Below are 20,913 nucleotides of genomic sequence, written 5' to 3'. Positions count from 1 at the left end.
ATAGCTGAAAAACAGAAACGAAACTGCAGCAACCTGAACCAGCTAAGGTACAAATGCCACAACCAGACCCGCTCTCTTCTCCACCTGCAATTTCTAGGGATTAAAATTTCCGGCGGAACTGCTTTCTTGCCAATTTGTATGACAAGAAGATTATTTATTAATCGGAACCTCTTTCGATGGTACAAAACTAGTGCTGCAATTCTTTCTTGATTTTCTTTCCATTATCAGCCATTAATCATGGCCTCCCTAACAGTAGTAATTGGCAGAGTAATTCGCTAATTCTATTGGAGTGTGTGTAAAGGTAAAACATTATTACTACGTTGGACGTAGATCAGAGCAGAGTAGCAGAATGGGGGGAAAAAGGCAAAGGCGGATGGAGATGGAAGAAAAAGCAAAGGAAGGGTCGGTCGGGGTGGAGGACGACGAGCGTGCGGATCTGGTCAGCGCTGTTTGACCAAGCTGTGTTCTTCAACCAAAGCAAATACTATAATACTCCAATATGTTTTCCAGTATAAAAAAAAATGGTCTGCAGGGAGGAAGAGGAAGGACGGAGGAGGTAAAGGACGTTTTGGTCAATAAGTAAATAGAAATAGAAAAAGAAGAAGAAAAAAAAAACAGAGAAGCGAATAGTAGTATATATATATATATATATACACACACACACACATACATACTAGTAGGCGTAGTAGTATTTCATTGATTTATGTAGGGGTAGAGGTAAGAGGTTGCGTATTATTGTGATAGCTGAGCGAGTAGTTATTTATATTACTTATTTAAAGTTGGGCTGTGCGGGTCTTAGTAGCTGCAGCGCGGCCCTTGGCTTCTTTGCCACATTTCCTTTCCTCTCAGCTTTTCTTTTATCTTTTCTTTGTTTCATATAAATAAATAATAATCTCTGGTCATCTTCATTTGGGAATTTGGGGTTGCCTATCTATATCTATATCTATGTCTATATCTATATATGAAGGCCTAACCTCTCTTTTATCTCTTTAGATAGATAGATAATAAAGACTCTCCGTTGGGGAAGAAATACAGAGACAGACAGAGTCAGTCTCTCTCTCTCTCTCTCACACACCCTCGCATACTAATACCAATCCGAGCTTTTAGCCAAAGGGATGAGAACGAGAAGGGGGCTTTGTTATCCCAGAGTTGTTGTTGTTGTGAATCACCATACTAATAATAATACTAATACAAATACTAATACTGGCAGCAGCAGCAGCAGCAGCATGGCCAAAGCGGCGGTCAAGAGGAGAAGAGACGGTGGAGAAGGAACCACCAATGGTCGAAAGAAGATCAAGTTGTCTTCGTCGTCCTCCTCCTCCTCCTCGTTGTCGTGGTGCTCTACCGGACGACAACAAGAACGAGGAGGAGGAAGGGTAGCGGTGTTGAATGGTGGAGGAGATTGCGACTTTTTTGACGCTTTACCGGATGATCTACTTGTTTCTATTCTCTGCAAACTCAGCTCCACCGCTACCTGCCCTTCTGATTTTATCAACGCTTTGATCACGTACGTGTCCCCTTCCCTTTCCTTCTAATTCCTCATGTTTCCTAATTTCTAATAGCCATATAATACAAAAACAGATGCAAGAGACTGAATGGATTAGGGCTTCATTCAATGGTATTATCCAAGGCCTCCCAGAAAATGTTAGCGGTCAAAGCAAATAACTGGTCCGACTCCGCCCACCGCTTCCTCAAACTCTGTGCCGATTCCGGAAACGTCGAAGCTTGCTATACTCTCGGCATGGTCAGTCCCCTGTCCCTCCCTCCTTATCCACCAGACCAATTACTGAATTAATCAACACCGCCCATACCAAATTATACACCTTAATGTCCACCGTCCTCCCACTCCTCCCCAAAAAAAACCAAAAAAAAAAAAAAAACAGATATTTTATGAATAATAACAAATGGAGTCTCATATATTTTTGATGATACAGATTCGGTTCTATTGCTTGCAAAACCGCGGGAGCGGAGCCTCGCTGATGGCCAAGGCTGCCATTAGCTCCCACGCGCCCGCTCTTTACTCCCTCTCCGTCATTCAGTTCAACGGCAGCGGCGGCTCCAAGACCGATAAGGATCTCCGAGCCGGCGTTGCTCTCTGCGCCCGCGCTGCCTTCCTCGGCCACATTGATGCCCTCCGGGAGCTCGGTCACTGCCTCCAGGACGGCTACGGCGTCAAGCAAAACGTTTCCGAGGGCCGCCGGTTTCTTGTCCAAGCCAACGCGCGTGAGCTCGCCGCCGTCCTCTCCACCTCCCCCTCCGCCTCCGCATTAACCTCCAGCAATTGGCTCACCTGGAATCCCCTGTCGCACCACCGCCACTCCCCCGGCTCAGGAGGGTGTCCGCTCTTGAGCGATTTCGGATGTAATGTTCCGGCTCCGGAGGCTCATCCGGCCAGCCGGTTCTTGACGGAGTGGTTTGCAGCTCGGGGCGGGAGTCCGGGTCCGGGTCTAAGACTGTGCTCGCATTCGGGTTGCGGACGACCCGAGACTCGAAGGCATGAGTTCCGGAGGTGCTCTGTTTGCGGAGCTGTCAACTATTGCTCGCGCGCTTGTCAAGCGCTTGATTGGAAGATGCGGCACAAGGCGGAGTGTGCACCGGTCGAGAGGTGGCTGGATGAGGACGGAGAAAATGAAGGGAACGGCAATGGAAACGGAAATGATAACGGCGACGGGGTGGTCAACGGAGGTGGCAACCAGGTTTATGATAATGATGATGATGTGGTGATGGCGGAGAGTTAGGAGATGAGTCGACGGTGTGAGTGGAGGACGACTGTGAAGGTGACGGTAACGGCACGTGAGTCTGAAAAAATGAGGGTGGGGTTGACGGAAATGTTTTACAGAGCAAGAAAATTGAGGACAGATAGGCAATTTTTTTGGGTGAACTCCGCAGCAATATGTTTTTTTGTTTTTTTTTGGGGTGTATAGAGTAAACGAAGTTCGGAGTCTGGTTTCAAATGGACGGCTCTCTCTTTCTCTCTCTGTTTTTTTTTTTTTTTTTTTTTTTTTTTTTGGTGGGGGAGGGGGTGGTGGTAAGTACAGTGGATGAATGGATGTCTTCAGTTTAGTTTAAAGATTTCAACCATAATTAATCCCGTTAAATTGCAACCCGTTAAATTGCTTGTAACATGATTGATGCTTTTGTGGTTCTAAGGTTGAATCTTGATGTCCCCAACTTTTCCTGACCAAATGATCTCGCGTTTGTTCGTTTTGCTGGGCTTTTATCGCTTTCTCCAATCTTCGACAGTAGTGTCACATGAAATGTGGGTCATAGATCTTTAGCACAATAACTTGTTGGAATGAATTGTATTTTTTCCTCTAAAAGTGAAGGAAAATATATATATATATATAGAGAGAGAGAGAGAGAGAGAGAGTATCAATTAGGTGATGATAGTCGGATGAATAACCAAATAGAGAATGTAACAGCACTTAACGTTAACAGTTGTAATCTTCCATGACTTAACTTTAGGCAGGGTAAAGACCTAAAGACTACTACTACTGCTACTGCTACTAGTCCAAGTCTGGAGAAAGAAAAAGTTCCGCCCAAAACTTGAACGCGAGAGAAAGTGAAGTTGAAAGTTCTCGACTTTGACAGCTCGTAATCAGTAACTTCACTTTTACAATTGACTGATTGTCAGTTTTGAGGCAACGGCACAAGTTAGCCGGTGTAGAATATAGATCACACCCCCCCCCTTCCCCCCGCAACACAAACAAAAACAAAGATCGATCGGCAAATGAATATGTTAATAATAATAATGAATGTTATTGCAGGCTCCAGATTACACTACAGAAGAGTGGGAAAAAGGGGAATCCTAGGTGGTCAGTTGTATTTGTGCGTCATTGAAACCACTACTGTGTGCGTGTACTCCGACCAAGAAAAGCAAGAATCACTACTCTATTTTGCCGGTATATGGTGGTCAGTTCTTTTTTGGACCAATAATTTTGGTCAAGACCGAAGCTGGGACTGGGAGAGATTGACCAAGAAGGACTGAGGACTAAAGCCAAAAAAAAAAAAGAGGAATTGTGTAATAGATTAAAAAGAAAAGGTAAAAGGAATTGTGTGGGATATCTGCAGAAGAATGTGGTTTTGGGCGTCTGGGGAGCTTCCTGCTCGCTCCATAAGTAACCCATCAGCAAAAGCAATGCATTGAAAATGCAAGCAAGCCAGCCCCGCTGCTCCTCGTCTCCTCCTCGTCCCGTCCTATTATAAAAAAGAGAAACCTGATTACTGATGGGTGCCAGCAATGCACTACTCATTCTTCTTTAAATTATCATCACTATGATTAATACTATTCGGTATCCCAAATCGGCAAAGAAAGCAGAGGGGCACAGTAAGAAGTGGTTCGCAGGCTTGGCCATTTAAAGCCGTACTTGTTGGTTGGTTGGTTGGAGATGCAACTAATGTCGTTAGGATCAGCACTAAAACTTAAACATGGGGGAGACTGAGACAGACGATAATAATGCGAAATGGAAGAAATGTTTCGATTCTTGAATTAATGGGATGTGGCATGCCCCAGGTGCGGAAGCAAGCAATTGAATCCATGAATTGGATCAATTTTCGAAAACTTTTTTAAAATCACCTTCAAGATTTATATTTGTATATCTATATAGGACTTGCGTTACGTGAGGGAGCAACTTTTATTAGTCGAACAATTAAACCGAAAAAGATGTCCATCCAGACGTTATTCTCATACTAGTATGTATGACTCGTCAAAACCGAAAAGGGGGGAGTGAGTGCTTTATTTAAGTGGAAGTGCATAAACATAAATTGAGTAGTGTGATAGAGGGCTGAAGTTGATGCGGAGGCCATTAAGACCATGGTTCAAAGTCACGGTCGCGGTTGCGGTTGCGACCTGAATCGTTTCACATCAGTCTCGGTATATCGATCGCGGTCTCGGCAAGACGCGAATTTTTGAAATATTTAATATTTTAAAAATTATAAAAAATATGATAATTAAAAAAATTAGTAAAAATAATAAAAATTCAAATTGACTCAAAATGATTCGGTGTAATTCGGCCGTTTCAACTCTTCACTGTGACATCTCGACGAGTCAGGTATTTCTGAAACGTTTCGTTGCGATCTCGTCTCGAACTCGACCGAGTCGCCTCGGTCTCGGTCGAGTCTTCGAACTATGATTAAGAGCCTACCAATTTGACACCAACTTTAATGTAATTATCTTACTGCTGCTGATCATCATCACCATCATCATCATCATCTACTAGCGGCAAGCAGAGAGATGAAAATTAATGATGGCCGCCGTAATTGAAGAAGGCTGAAATATGTCTGTGTGTGTGTGTGTTTTTGTTTTTCAATAGAATAGAATAGAATGGAATAGTGGGTGGGTTTTTGTGATATCCTGCGTTTGAGCTGTAAAACTGGGCAATTTTTGGGAGGATCACCAATCTAACTTCTTCTCTAAGCGAAGCCATCTGACAGAGGCTGCTTAAATGCCAGCCAACGCTCGTCTCAAATACAAGAACAGAACCCATGAGATTTCGCCATCAGAATCCCTATCCTTCATACCGGGGTAACTGGGGTGGGGGCGTGAATATATTACCTGCTTTTTCTGTAACTGAAAAGGGACCGTATCACTTTGTTTGGTTCCGAAAATCGATAAGCAAAGACTGAGAATCCCCCCCCCCCCCCCCCCCCCCCCCCCCCCCCCACACACAAGCATCCGAGCTTCCTGTAAATATATTGGCCTCTTCCATCTATTGGGCAAGGGCAGCAGCATACATATTCTTCTTAACAGCTCCACACCCATTCACCTTTTTTTCTTTTTCCTTTTTTTTTTTTTTACTGGCGATACTTATGAGTTAATTAATTAAATCAGCCCTGTTCTTCTTTTTTATTATTTATTATTATTTATTGTGGTGGGTGGGAACCAGAAGATCATCGAATATTTATTTGGGTACGAAAGATAAGATATGTGGTACTAGTACTAGAGAGCAGCAGCAGCAAGTGAAAGTACAAGAGTGTCTCCCATTCATTCCCAAAATGAAAGCGCTTCTCTTATCTGGGGAGTGCTTCTTGTATGCTACCACGTACTATTTAATAGTCACCAAAAAGAATTTTTTTTTTTTTGTTTAAAGAAAGGAAAAAAAAAAAAGATGAAGAAAGATTAGGTTTAGGTGGGCTATCATTAGCTCGTTCTTTCGCATGCTGTATGATCATCGATCGTCGGACAAATATTCCACTCTGATTTCGTAATTTGCTTTCTAAACCTGATTAATTATTAGTTAAAACTTGCGTAATTTGCATGTAGTACGCATCATTAGGGGTTTTACTGAGTAGTATGAATATGAATGATGCACAATTTCTTTGTTAAGGGTAAATAAATGGGGGTTTCCGGAAATCATATGAACTGCTGCTACATTATGCCATGATTATGTCATGCACATGCACTGCAACAGAATGAATGCATAAAATAAAAAGACTACAACAACAAAAAGCCTTTTTCACTTTTCCTGCCAAAGAAGAAGAAAAAAACAGTTTTGAATTGATTCCTCTTGTCCACCACCCTAAGCCCCCTAAGCATTAAGCAATGGGAGCCAATTTTCTCTCAGCTAAAAAGCCTAACCGGGCCCAGGATAAGGATTGAAGCCCCCCTCCTCAACATACATACAAAACTATACGTACAAAATATGTTCCCACCCCACAACGAAAAATGATACTGACTACCATCTCTCTCTAGGTTTGTTTGGATTGTGTTTTATTTGGAATATTTTTACTGTAGCACTTTTTGTGATGTGATATGTGTGAGATAAAAAGATAATTGGGAAGATAAAAAGGTGTATTGAAAATTGTAATGATGATGTAAGCAGATAAAATTGAGGAAATAAAACACATATATATTCTCATTCCCGCGCACACACACGCACACACCTCCGTCCCTCTGTGTGTGTGTGTGTGAATGTGAATGTAATTATGTAATGGAAAAAGGAAGTGTGTGGAATATATATATATATATATCAAATCAAACACCTTCTCTCTATTAGTAAGCAAGCAAGCAGCCAAGCAATGCACTCTCCTCTGAAGCTTCAACCTTTGAGTTTTGAATTTGTGAAGCATTTTTTATTCTTGGCATTAGAGTCCAATAATAATTCTACCTGCAGGTCTGCAAGTAGTAAATGCACTCCTGTAAAAAGTACGTTGTTGTTTCCTCACCCTTTGTATTTTTGCATTAGATTAGATTAGATTAACCGCTGTACATAATTTCTCAACTTACCTTTACCCCTTTTTGTCTCAACATGTAGATTAACGAGTATGCATAATTTCCCAACTTACCTCCTCTGCTTCTCAACATTATTATTACTAGGAGATGATCACCGTGCTTGCGCACGGTGGTAAATTGTATATATGCCCAGGATCAAATGCTAGATAACATTTGTTGTTATGCAATCAGCGTTTAAAATTGAGCAATGAATATTCTAGCCGGATTAAATTAAGAGATTATGTTAATGATTCACAGCATAGGAAAGAGCGTAAAGGGTGCTATATAAAGTGCATTCATGAATAAGGAATACATTTGTAAGGATAAATGTAAAATATGTAACTTTTATTTAAAGGGAAATGCATGCTGTGCACCACCAACGTACATGGAGAAATGGATAACAAAGTAATAGCTGGAGTTTTCAAACTACACGTTCATTAGAAAAGTCATTAGGATAAAACTAAGTTGTCGCATCTCCCGTGGTAGAACACACATGAAAGCTGTCATACCATGGGAAATGCTTTTCTGCACCGTTTCTATCAAAGATTAGAACAGTGTAGGTAGTAATGGATTCAGGAACAAAGACCAAAATTTCTCGAAACTGTAATCGGTGCTGTGCCACAAAGATGTTCCAGTTGGCCATAAACTGCCTTTCACGCATTGAAACAGTTATTGTTTTGTTTCCAGTCCTCAGAGTAAGTGAAGGAGTCTTTCTACTATGGACGAACTGAGCAACAAACCTTGGGACTTTCTAGCATTGCATGGACCAAAAGCTAAGAGTGCTATGATATATAGATGTAAAAAATTGAATAAATCTATATATAAAACTTACAAAGTTATGCCGATTCTGTTTGTCAGTGAATTGATAGAAGCACACACCTGCAGTTAAGGTTTGTACGAAATCATGCCTCATTGATGATGACACTCACTGCCGTATCATGTTCAGCTCCTTATCACCTGGAATTAAAAGGACACTTGCATGAGGGAAACAAATTTAAAAGTATAAATGGCCCGATAAAAAAAAATGGTTAGCACTTAACTTTCTAACTCAAGGGATAGCTGTGAATGTAGCATATTAGGCAGAGGATTTGTCCATGGCATGTATACTTGTTTTTTGTCTTCGCAAAAATGGATGACATCGACGATTAGGTGACCAGCATGTCGGAGCAAGAAAAAGTATTTTTCCTTGATGATGTTGCTGCGGCAAAACTCTTGCCATCCTTCAGCAAATGACTGTCGATGAAGCTTGATAATCCATGTTCTATATCCTTCTCTGATGGTTAGCTGGCTACATCGGTGTTTGATTAGAAGGGCTTGAAATTGAATAGCCAAAGTCTGCAGTTCAAATGTAAATATAAGCCGCATGAGAAGCAATATCAGATGGCAAGCTATGCTAGTAGCAGCAGAGTGCTAAAACATCTTAATACCTGGTCAGGCTCAGTACATCTAAATAAGAACCAGCATCCTTTTGCAACCCTATCGTTGAGGCATTTCTTGGTAGCGCTTGCGACAGATTGATTTTCTATCCATGGAACCCAAAACCGCTAAGCAAACAATGGCAACCACTTTAAAACACAATCGCCTTGCAAGAGATACAACGAGCTTCCCAACAAGGCAGAATATGAATCCACCAATAAGGCATTAGCACAATGTGAATAGCTTTACAAGGGCTAAGCAACAACGGCTATAGAAAGTTTTTTAGGTGGAACAGAAGGTGGCGAAAAAGCTAAGTTTAAAAAAGGCACCGGCACAACCCAGAAGCATATGTATGGAATGAAAACGAGAAGCTAACAAAAAAGAGATAGCAAAGAAACGAGGGGAAAGCAATTTCAAAAGCACCGGATACACATAAAAAAATGCATGCAAGATACAAGCGGCGGAAAAAAAGGTAAAAAAAGAACTAAAAGAGAAGCGGAAAAAGAACACAACAGGTACCTTTTTTGTTTTTTTTAGAGTGAAAACTGAAAGAACAGCTACGACGGTGACGCCAACACGAGCAAAGGACGGACATCAGTACGGGGTAGACCAACGCAGGAGCAATAGAAAGTGCAGGAAGGTCACATACAATGGCAAAGAGAAGACTAAAAAGATGCCGCAGAGATGCCAAAAAAAGAAGGCCAAAGGCCTAATAATAAGGACGAGAATGCAGGATAGAGAATTTATGAAAAGCAGAGAAGAGGAGCACGAGAAGCTGGCAAGACAAGTCTTGGAAATCAAAGAAATTATTAGGTTGCAGGCAGAGCAAACTTTGGCAACCAATACAGAGCATGCCAGTAGAGACGAAAATGCAGTTCTTCATCGTCGTTCACAGAAAGGTGGGAAGGGAAGTTATGAAAAGCAGAGAAGAGGATGCACGAGAAGCTGGCAAGAGAAGTTTTGGAAACCAAAGAAATGATTAGGTTGCAGGCAGAGCAAACCTCCGCTACTAATGGAGAGCTTATAGTAGGATTTAATTCTAACAACCAATAGTAAAAATAACAATGCAGCTGCCACCGAAACAATATATGATGTTCACGAGATAAGCAGTCCGCCGTTTACACAGATATAAATAAAAGCGCAAGGATGCTTGCTCAATTCCAAAGCAGAGGGAGATATGCTGCTCATTAACTTCGCCATTTACCTGCCGTTTACACATATAAATGAAAGGAATGATGCTTGCTCAATTCCAAAGCAGAAGAGGAATCCGGCTTTATTATTATTATTACTACCTTAGTTCCAAAATAGCAATAACAACTAATTCACATGTGAGACTCACATGGAGGACGACCACACTCTCAAACAATCTGGCCGGTTTATACTACATTTCTAAATTATTTAGTCCTGCCAAAGACAATATAATGACATCAAAAATGGAAGCAGAAAGACCGGCCGCCATTACATTATGATTTATGACAACCTCACCCGAACCACCCCTCCTCACTGGAGCGTGGCGGAAGCCCAACTTTTTATCAACAGGCCCAAGTCTTGACCCAATTCACTGGTTCTTAGGCCCAATCTACGAATCTGAACTTTGTTTGAAACACTTGGGCGGGAGTATGGCCTGAATTTAAAATTAACAAAGCCCAGCAGAGGCCCAGTAACTCTGAACATTATTAGCTAAGCCGATGATCAGCTCAGAGCTTCGTCGTTGATAACGCAGTCGGTCGGTCGCTCCGCATCAGCTCTCGACCTTCAGGTAAATCTAATCTCCCCTTTCTTTTTTTTTTTTTTTTTTTTTTTTTCACTTTTATCCATTTCCTTCATTTAACATTCGCATCACAGTTTAATCATTTCTCGAATACCGAAGCTCCATTGTGACGCCGAGGGCTTCGATTCGATTCTGATTATGAATATCAAATTTGATTCCATGCTAATCGAATTGAATCCTGCTCCTGGTTTGAGCCTACAAGGCTCAGTTAGCGTTATGATTTGAATCAACAAATATGAACATAATTATTATTATTTTTTTTTGAGTTTAATTTCCACTCTCGTTTTGTGTGTGTGTGTGTGTTAGGGTGAAATTTAGCAGAAAAGGACAGGAGAAAAAGGGGGAAAAGATGAAGTTTATAATGGAATTTGCTGAGAACTTGGTGCTGAGGATGATGGAGGATCCAAAGGAAAGGGATAGGAAGTTCAGGGAGCACTTGTACCATTTGAAAGACAGGTGTAGCAAGACCAAGGAAATGTGGAGCCTCCCTCTTCGTCCTTATGGGTTTTGGACCTTCGAACGCCACAATTCCCAGATTTTCTGGGATGCTCAGATCAGCCAAGTTCCTGGCCGCCGTGATCCTTATGATGACCTCCTCCAGGGTGCCTACAATGCGGATCCTACCTCCACCCAGAAATAGTATGTTCAGAGTTTCCACTTGTGCAATTCAATGCGTGTGTATAGTTTGCCATGTCAATGCTAGTAATCTCTTGTTGTTTGTCTGCATTCGCCAGGGTGGGGGCATCTTTCCCCTCTTTGGGGGGCTTGCTTGAATTTTTATCTGTCAGTATATAGCTTTTTGATCCGTTCAATTTCTTTTAAGTTTCACTTTATATCATGTAATGCTGTGTTGATAGAGGTAAACATTTGCTATGCATGGTGTGTTGCACATTAAACAATTGTTTGTGAATTACTTCGTGCTTTGCTCTCGAATTTGTCTCAATGATTTCTGACGAACCAGCTGAGAATTAGTTGAGCCTCTTAGATCATTAACAAACTATCTTACCTTAGATCTGCAATTTTATTTTTTTTTGTACTTCATTTGGAAGTGTGTTATAAGTGCTAGCTCTAAACACTTTACTCTCTTCTTCTAGAAAACATAGTTCTATGCTGCCTGCTGGCCTTTCTCTTTACAGGGATATGCATCTTGTACTCTTTCCGCCGTAATCTTGTGCTGTCTGGAATCCTATTCGCCTTTTATCCCCTTGCTCTGCATGCATAAAGATGCTTCCTCTAGAAGGTTGTCAAATGTTTATAAGCGAGGCCGTTCACTAAGTCACAGGTTTTTTGTCATGTTTTTGTTTAGCCCTGTAACTTGCGACTGATTTCTGTTTTGGTGTATATTACCTTTTATTTTGCGTACCACATTCCACTTGCTTTACAGCCAAAGTAGTCTTAAACAAGTAACGGAACAAGAAAGAAGAGAGAAATAGAAAGAAGTGTCAGGGAATGTTGGAGTGCAAGGCTGGAGAATGGCCAGTTTTGGATTTTGGTTTGCTAGGAGTGATTTTATGCTAATTCTCGTTAACACTAAATAGCTTATTTGAAATATTATTTTAAATAATTACTGTAACACTTTTTGTGATGTGATATATGTGAGATAAAAAGGTAATTGAGAAGATAAAAGGGTGTGTTGGAAATTATATTTGTGATGTAAACAAATAATTTCTAGCCATTATTTGGCTATCCAAACACACACAAAGTTTTTTAGTTGAAAAAAGAAAAGATACGTGGCTGGAGCAAACCAGACATCCAAACGATCCGCATATTTGGAATGTCCACAAAAAATTCGTGTTTGGACAGTTATGTTTTGGCTTCAGGATTGAGTTTCAACTTTCGTTTCTAATTTTTAAGCAAGACATGAATCTCTGTGATTGAGGACTAATATTTATTGATGTTTTTCTATTTGCAGGGTGAGGGTAAACATCATGGGAAGTACGAAAGAGACAAATTGATCAAGAGCTTTGTTGATTCTTGATGCTTCTGTAGCGTCAACCATATTCAGACTTGTCAATACTTTCCCAACTGCTTTAACTCCAATTAAGGATGTTCAAATTGTAATGTTGTTACTTCACAAGCTTGCTGTGTTTCCTTTTAAGTTTGCTGATGACTGTCAAGTTGGACTTGTCAAGGCAACCATGCCCCGATGTGCTGCCGTGTTGCTACTAATTATTTGGTCGAACACTTGCCTGAATTCTGCAGATGGTAAATTGCAAAGGCACACTTTCGGGCATTACGGTCTGCCTCCAGAGATTCAGATGGTCACGCACCAATTCTAATCTCTGTTAGCATTTTAGTTCTAGAGAAAAGCAATAATCCAGTCTATTGGCATCCAAATACTTCTATCAGAATATTTGAGGGTGTGGAATGTTGATCCAAAATGTATGCAAATGACGTCCGGGGTATGGGCATTTTGATGTCTTGTACGCGGAAGCAACTTTTTCCGGGATTCTTTATATGATATGGATTAAAATAAAAATCGAGCCTGGGTGATACGCATGAGAGCCAAGCCCAGCGGATCGAGCCATTGATCCCAAAGGAGCACATCACGCTTAGAGGCCCGAAGATACAATTCGACGCGTTGCTCACCCCTTCAGAAACCAAAACCAGCATCATTCACAATCACGCCTCGGACAATGTCAACAGCACAGAACTAAGTCAACAAAATTCAAAGACCAATGACTAGATAGGCAATCATTAATCTTGGACAATTTGCACAAAGCCAGATGACCACACGAGTTGGGTTTTTTATAACCGAATAGGAACACAAAAAAGAACTTCATACCATATTTGACAGGAATATTATGAGCGACTTTACAAAGACTGTCTACCCGCTCCAGCAGAAATTACTACAACCAAATTCTCCACAACACACCTATAACTGCCTCTTCAGAGAGCACAAAATCATCATTCTAGTCTGTTTCACTTGAAGTAACCCCAACATCCTTCTTTGCTGCAGCTGCCTCAACTTGTTTATATGCCTCCGCCACATCCTCAACAGGAACTGACGGGAAATAGCTGAAGATATGATAACCCCTACCATCCAGCTTTGCTATAAATTTGTTATATTTATTGGACACATCAGCAACAGTTGGGATAGCTATCCCTCCGACACCGTGCAGGGGCGGATAGCGATTGATGAGTCTATGCCATAACACTGCTAATAGCCTCACAGCAATGTTCTTGGACAGTGAAGCAGCATGACGAAGGGCTGCACGAGGACCACCAACTTGAGCTTGCTGGACCAAATCTTGGGCAACCTGTGAACCCTTCTGGACTACATTCTTTGCCCTATTAACAATCTTCTTGGCCACCGGTGGAGCATGCTCATCAAATTTCTTTGACACATTATCAACCTGATACCACAAAGCAACATTATGCAGTGAGACTACTGCCCACCACCCCCCCCCCCCCAAAAAATAAAACACCACCCCAAAAAAAAAAGCATCTGTAAATGGATAGGTATCTGCAAATCTAAGTACTTTTAATTAAGGAAAAATTACAAAGCAAATAGCCACATAACGGTTAACAGAAGATAATCCTGTGCTTGTCATCAAAATGACAATTGTAATGAATAAATCCACATCCTGTTATAAAGAATATGAGAAATGAAGCACACCACACATCTAATTGGAAAAAAAATAAATATCCACCATCACATGATACTGTGATGAACAAAATTTAGCAATAGCGGGCGAACGGCAACAAATGAAAACATCAAATCAGAAACAATAGTTAAAGCAATATGGAACACAAAAAACTGAAAGAAGTGCACAAATCAAATCAGAAACAATAGTTAAAGCAACATGGAACACAAAAAACTGAAAGAAGTGCACAGAAAGTCCCGAGAAATTGTCCACACAAGAGACGCTTGAACCGTGAGCTAGGTAGTGATCATATAAGGCTTGAAACTGGAAGTAACATAAAGAGCACAAAAAATGCATCAGGACATTACACCAAATATAAACATTATATTTGCATCAGTCAATTCCTGCACCAATACATCACCAAGGCTTCAGGCTCTAATTAACAATTTTATCAGAACATTTCACATCTTAACCCTTTAATGAGGATACTCTATAACCCAATTCAGATTGGAAAAATTATGTAAAATCATATATATATATATATATATTCAGACCGTCCAAATCCCACTCATTTTGCCCAACTCCTGATTAACCAATTATCATCTTTGAATATATGAACACAAATCAACTGAAAATCAAAATCCCAAAATCATAACAGTTTCTTATCAGACTCTTTTCAAATCAACCAGTCAGTCTATCAAATTAATTGAAACTCCACCTTCCAACTACACACACGCAACTAGCAAGAAATGGAAAACATCAAAATGATCAATAAGAGAACACAATATACAACACATAATCGATCCAACTAATAGCACCTTTGTATCTAGACGAGCAAGGAGATCGTCAGGAAGGCCCTTGAATCTTTCGTAAACAGGGCCTACGACGGTAGTAACGGCGTTCTCCACAGTTCCTACGGTTGATTTCAGGGGTCCAGAATTTTGCTTGGCGTAGTCGTACAAGCAAGAAAGCCACACCACGGCGATGCTCGCCATCGCTCTAACAAACCCTAAATGCTTCAGTTCTAGATCGCTCGTCTCCATCTCAACCTACAGAACCCACAAAAAGATTTCCACACAGAAAATCAATCAAAAGTTAACAATTTAATTTTCATTTACAAGAAAAAAAAAACACGAGTATATGCAAAGAGTCGTACCTTATTCGAAACAATTTTTTTTTTTTTTTTTTTGGGTCGCGCCGTACTAAATACTGCACTGAGTAATTGGTGGGAGGGTTTTACTCACTTTTAAGTTTAGTAGACTGAGCTAAGCTAAAGCTGCTAAGCCCAGGGGCGGATATATCCACACAATAGAGGTTTGGGTGCGATTTTGGAGATAATCTGTATGATCCGACGGCAAGCAAAGATCCACGTGGAGAATCTTTTGTCCTTTTTAAAATGCAGAAAAGCCCCATGAACTTTCATAGTTGTTGCACAATACACCCCAAAATATTTTATAAAGCATTTTGTATCCAAACTCTACTAAAAAGTAACCAATTTTTATACAACATTTACTTTACCACTTAAATGATAGCTGTATCTTCAAATAATAATTGAATGGACAAAAGCACCCTTCGTGTCCGGTTGGCCATTATGTTACATGGAGAGCTGTTCAAATGTAGGGCAAAAGAATTTGACTGAACTCGTTTTCACTATCTCCATTCTTGAATTTGCCAACCAATTTTGTTTTTTTCTTCTTGAGTTTGCTATTTTAGATTCTTCAACCCGTTGCATGGAAAACTCGTTTTCACTAAATAGTGAAACAGCAGTCATAAAAATGATTGGAATGTTTAGGGATAAACTATACGTTTATTATATCTATGTTGGAGAGGTAAATGATAATGGGGATACAGAAAATAATAATAAGGGTGAGTAAGATGGTAATAAAACTGTAGTTAATGGCAATATAAGTGCTAATCAGGGAGTTGGGAATAGTAATGATAGTTTAGGGGCAGGTGAAGTGAATGATAGTTTTGAACCAGAGGTTGACCATGATGTAAATAAATTAAAAATATAATCTGATGAATCATATATACTTAAAAGTGAGAAATCTTTTGAATTTGACTCATATTTTGGTTATTTCTTAGATGGTAACACATTAAGTTATCGTTGTGATATTGGTGATGATACTACTGAGGTAACTAGTAGGTTGAATAACAATATTAACTTAGAACAGTATCAACAATATACTAATTTAATTAGTGATAAGTATAGAACCTTTGTTGAGGTTAGGAAAAAGGGTAAGTTTGTTGAGCATGAAAATATTGTTGATGCTAAAGTACTAGAAACTGTCATTAAGTCATCTGATAATGAAAATAGAGAACAATTTCATGAGTTTAATGAGGAAAGAGACATAACTAATCATAAAATTATGATATGCCTCATTTTCACAACCACACATGTGTTTAGGAAGGCAATTCAGATGTATTCCATCCTTAAAGGTTTGAGTTGAAACTCCAAAAAAATGATAGAAATAAAATCATTGCAATATATAAAAAAGACTATGATTGTAGGATATATATATAAGTTATTATGGGAAAACTGAAGCATTGCAGAGCAAGAGCATAAAGGGCACCTTTTATAGGTGTCCTTGGTCTTTTAAAAATGTAAGTGCAAATTCCAAATGGTTAGTTGAACACTTCAAAAAGAAAATGGCTGATGATTCTGATTGGAGACTTAAGAAATTTCAAAAGACAATTAAAAGAAAGTTCAAATCAAGAGTTTCTAGATGAAAGGTGTACAGGGCCAAGAAACTTGCACTTTCTAAAATGTCGGGGATCATGAGAAAAAAAATTTCAGACTTAGAGATTATTGCGCAACCATTATGCTGAAAATTCTGATTCTGTAGCCTATGTAATGATAGAAGTTGTTCCAGCCTCTGCCAGTCTCATATTTCAGAGAATGTTTGTTATGTTTGGGGCATAAAAAATGAATTTATCAATGGCTACAGACCGATTATGGGTTTAGATATTTGTTATCTTAAAGGATGTTTTGAGAGACATTTAATACATGCTGTTGAGAGGAATGAGAATAAACAAATATATCCTATAGCAATAGCATGTATGGAATCTGAATGTAAGAAAAGTTGGCATTGGTTTCTAGAAATTCTGGCTACTCACATTGGATTACCAACTAACATGAATTAGGTGTTCATTTTTTTATAAACAAATGGTAAACTTGCCATTTATTTTTTCCAATATTCATATATTAGTTTATTACTGCTATACAATTAAATCCAATCGGATTGATGGTGCTACTGTTTTGTAGAATTTAGTAGAGAAATTTGGTGTGTTGTTTCCTGAGGTGGAACATGGGTTTTGTGTTAGGTATAAATATGTCAATTTTGAACTTAAATGTAAGGACAAGGCACTTAGAAATATCATGCAGGCTGCTGCCAGAGCATATGAGTTAGATAGTTGGACACAAAAGATGAGAGAACTCCAAATTGCTAAAAGGGAAGCTTTATGACTGGTTGAGTGCTATTCTAGCTCATCTTTGATCAATGTGCATGTTTAATCCAAGATCAAAGTGCGATATTTTGAGCAACAACATTAGTAAATCCTTCAACCAGTATATGAAGGGGGCAAGAATGGAGTCAATGTTATATATGTTTAAAACGATTAGAAGGCTTATCATGTATAAATACCAAGAAAATAGAGAATTCATATCTAAGGTCAAGGGAAAAATTTGTCTAAGAATCCATAATAAGGTGAAGGAAATTACAGTATGAGCAAGAGAATATGCAGCTATTCAAGCGAGTCAAGGTATATGGGAGATCACAGGTTATGCATAGCATAAAATTGTTAAATTGAATGCAAGAACTTGTACTTGTAGAGAATAGGATATAATTGATGTTCCTTATGTACATGCATGTGCAATAATTATAAATTCTGATCAAGAACTAATAGATCTTATCGATCCATACTATAGTGTAGAGTACTATAGTAGAACTTATATATAAGGATATGGTGGTTCCTATTCCAAAAAATAGTCTATGGGCTCAAACAGATGGATTGCCGATTCAACCACCAAAACTAAAATAAGACTTGGTAGACCAAGAAAACTACCAAGAAAAAGTGCAGATGAGTTAGTGAATGGTAATATGATATCTTGAAAGGATATTATAGCTCACTATAGCAATTGTAATATGCCTGCCTGGTCATAATAAGAAGATATGCAAGGAACCAACACAAGTTGTGTATAATGCCTTAAATTGTGTTTAATAATTTCTTTACTTAACTTATTTATTTATTTGGTTACTTTTGTAGGATGAAGGTACCACTCAAATAAGAAGAGGAGGAGGTATAGCTTTATCAAAAAATATTGGTGAAAGACCAAGAAAAGTTAATGTAGACACACAGAATGTTAATGTCAGTGTAACTAGTGGTAATGGAAGAGATAATGGAAAAGGGAGAACTTATGGTAAGGGAAGAGGTAATGGTAGGAGAGTGAAATCATCAGTTAGAGGCGGGGGATAAGGGAAAAGAATGAGAGGTACATTTTTAGGATGTTCTCCATGACTTTCTGGATTTGAAATTTGAAATGGTATTGGCATGTCTGATGGCAGAAATTTCATCCCAACTGATATAATGATCTAATATTATCTTAGACATTATGTATATTTCTAGACTTTGTCATTTTTAACTTGTACTAATTCTTTCTCATTAATGGTAGGTGGCAAATATGGCCATGTAGTCTTAAAACAATTTTGAAACTCGGACAATTCAAATGGTAAGTATTTCAGCTGTATTTTTGTACGCATCTACTTAATCTCAACTGCATTTTAGCAAACTAATGTCATATGTAACTAGTGGACAAATGATCCCCTGACTGGAGGCTCACAATTTAGCACTAATGCACAAACTAATGAGGATAGTCTAACGACTACTCAAGTATATATTGTTACTGCAATTCATATACATTTTACAGGTAAAGTAAAGTGTATATACATGACCAATATCTTACTTTTATTTGTACAAGATCCAAAGGCATTCAACAAAATTAGGTGATATTTTATTCTTCGATCAATTTTCTAGCACTAGGACATGTGTGCATCAAGACTCTTGAGTACCACCTAATGAAGGTTCATTTAACTATTAGGATGATAACATAACCCGTAAAGGATATATTCATTTTTTGTATTGAATACATACTTTTGAAGGATTTAGACAATAGTTATAATCTTTTTTGTTTGGTTAAATATTAAAATATGATATTTTAGTACTTTGTATTAGTAAGGTGGAAGATGATCTTCCTGATAGTTTATGCAACATGTTTTATCATATTTCATCAAGGAATTACGAACTAAATTATGAAGTTACTGCTTTTGCTCTTTTTTATTGTTACGTTATTTATTTTTTTATATTGATTTCTTTTTTTCTCTAACATGAAACCAACACTGTGATGCTCTTTACAATTAACCTTAATGTTATACTATTTTAAAATATTCATATTACATGGTGTTTATAGCAGGAAATAAACTTGTTCCTTTTTCTTTTTCTTTTTTTAAATTCTGCAATTACAACTACAACAAACGCCACTACAATTAGAGATATCATCTTCCACCATTTTGCAATTTGTTCTTTTTCTTTCTTTAAGAACTCCTTTACACTTGGCCATTGTTTCCTACAATAACTGGATTATAGTTTTGAATTCTTCATATTTGGTCACCAATTAGTCATTTTGAAGTATAGTAGTAACTCTTGCAGCATTCACTCTTTCATATGCTCTTTGCAACTGTTCACTTTATTGTTGCAAATGATTCATTCTTGCCTACATTTCTTCCATTTGATCATACAAATATTCTTCAATTTTCATTCCTTTTTAACATGTTTCAGGTTCTACCTATTTAAAATACACGCATGCCTTAACATTATGTTTTCAAAAACAATTCAAATAAGTGTTATTACCATTGGTTCATTGAAATTGTATGAGATTTGGACTTATCAAATAATTAGAGCATCCTAAGAATTCTCTTCCTGAATTGTGAATGGTACATGAAGTATGTAGAAGTGCTGCTCTTCCACAATTGCATCTTGAGTTGAAATTTATTGTTTCATATGCATTGCTTGAGTTGCAACTATTTGGACCGTACTCTATATGTGTAGAAAACTATACAACATATGTGAATAAGAGAAAATAAAAAGGAAAAAACTATGAGGATATGTGATGGTAGATGAAGACATTTCTATTTGTTTGAAATGAGGGCAATTCTATTAGCAAATTTTGACGAATCGAGCTTGCAAGACACGCTCTTTATTTGACTGTAAAATCCGGGAATGATAGTTTTCTTGAGGCACAAAGTACCTATATATATATATATATATATATTTTTTTTTTTTTGAAACTTATTGTGTAATAATTATGAAAGTTCACGAGAGTTTTCACATTTAATCCTTTCTTGAGTTGGGATGTGTAGTTGTGGCTTACATAACGACGCGTAGCATTGGGCAGACGAGTATAATTAAATTTTGTTTTTCTTCATGGTCTTTTGTCGGAAGAACTAATAAATAAATGGAGTGAATAGTGAAGGTTCTGGAAAACCATTGCGTCATCCCGTGCTCCCTACCAAAACTGTGAAGTGCGTGATTGATGAAGAAATTCTAGATGACTCTTTTGTTTAAAATATAATAATACTGCAGAAATTCTAGATGACTCTTTTTGTTTAAAATATGGCTTAGGGCGCCTTTATCTACGCTACATTGTCATAAAAGGTCTACTACCCAAAAACCATAAGGATCAAAGTATTGTCCGTATTGATACTAGTGCGTCGCGGTATCTCGTGGTTGCAAACACCAATAGCTTTTGCTATGGTTAGTCAATCACGCATTATTCCTTTTTTAAAAAAATCACGTGTTGTATTCAGGCCATTTAATTTGGATCCATACCCAAGTAATTTAAGCTATCAGTAAAAACCCCGAGGCCGCTGATC

The 20,913-nt window shown here is 38.5% G+C and overlaps 3 protein-coding genes across 3 annotated transcripts; 2 read left to right on the top strand and 1 right to left on the bottom strand.

Moving 5' to 3' along the window:
- The first annotated feature begins 740 nt into the window (after positions 1 to 740).
- Positions 741 to 3,125, top strand: LOC113719481 (F-box protein At1g67340-like). The gene is made up of 3 exons (XM_027244679.2): positions 741 to 1,507; positions 1,582 to 1,744; positions 1,935 to 3,125. The coding sequence occupies exons 1-3, from the start codon at positions 1,116 to 1,118 to the stop codon at positions 2,736 to 2,738; spliced, it is 1,359 nt and encodes a 452-aa protein (XP_027100480.1). The 5' UTR covers positions 741 to 1,115; the 3' UTR covers positions 2,739 to 3,125.
- A 7,106-nt stretch (positions 3,126 to 10,231) lies between these two features.
- On the top strand, positions 10,232 to 12,734 carry LOC113719205 (uncharacterized). The gene is made up of 3 exons (XM_027244329.2): positions 10,232 to 10,385; positions 10,704 to 11,036; positions 12,310 to 12,734. Coding segments are annotated over exons 2-3 (291 nt in total). The 5' UTR covers positions 10,232 to 10,385; positions 10,704 to 10,746; the 3' UTR covers positions 12,311 to 12,734.
- A 390-nt stretch (positions 12,735 to 13,124) lies between these two features.
- LOC140016864 (REF/SRPP-like protein At1g67360) lies at positions 13,125 to 15,298 on the bottom strand. Its single transcript, XM_072070933.1, has 3 exons — positions 15,141 to 15,298; positions 14,803 to 15,033; positions 13,125 to 13,753 (listed from the first exon to the last, which is right to left on the bottom strand). Exons 2-3 carry the CDS (start codon positions 15,025 to 15,027, stop codon positions 13,310 to 13,312), a joined length of 669 nt encoding a protein of 222 aa, XP_071927034.1. The 5' UTR covers positions 15,028 to 15,033; positions 15,141 to 15,298; the 3' UTR covers positions 13,125 to 13,309.
- Between the last annotated feature and the right edge of the window lie 5,615 nt (positions 15,299 to 20,913).

Source organism: Coffea arabica, chromosome 11c (genome assembly GCF_036785885.1).
Source record: "Coffea arabica cultivar ET-39 chromosome 11c, Coffea Arabica ET-39 HiFi, whole genome shotgun sequence".
Lineage (NCBI taxonomy): Eukaryota > Viridiplantae > Streptophyta > Magnoliopsida > Gentianales > Rubiaceae > Coffea > Coffea arabica.
Note: the sequence above shows the minus strand (reverse complement) of the source record. Positions and strands in the feature narration are given on the sequence as shown.

Excerpts from the sequence above, each read along its gene's own strand:
- LOC113719205 (XM_027244329.2), top strand. The coding sequence starts at position 10,747 with ATGAAGTTTATAATGGAATTTGCTGAGAACTTGGTGCTGAGGATGATG.
- LOC113719481 (XM_027244679.2), top strand. The coding sequence starts at position 1,116 with ATGAGAACGAGAAGGGGGCTTTGTTATCCCAGAGTTGTTGTTGTTGTG. Across the intron at positions 1,508-1,581 it reads TTTATCAACGCTTTGATCAC|ATGCAAGAGACTGAATGGAT; the intron begins GTACGTGTCCCC and ends ATACAAAAACAG. Across the intron at positions 1,745-1,934 it reads CTTGCTATACTCTCGGCATG|ATTCGGTTCTATTGCTTGCA; the intron begins GTCAGTCCCCTG and ends TTGATGATACAG.
- LOC140016864 (XM_072070933.1), bottom strand. The coding sequence starts at position 15,027 with ATGGAGACGAGCGATCTAGAACTGAAGCATTTAGGGTTTGTTAGAGCG. Across the intron at positions 13,754-14,802 it reads TTGCTCGTCTAGATACAAAG|GTTGATAATGTGTCAAAGAA; the intron begins GTGCTATTAGTT and ends TTGTGGTATCAG.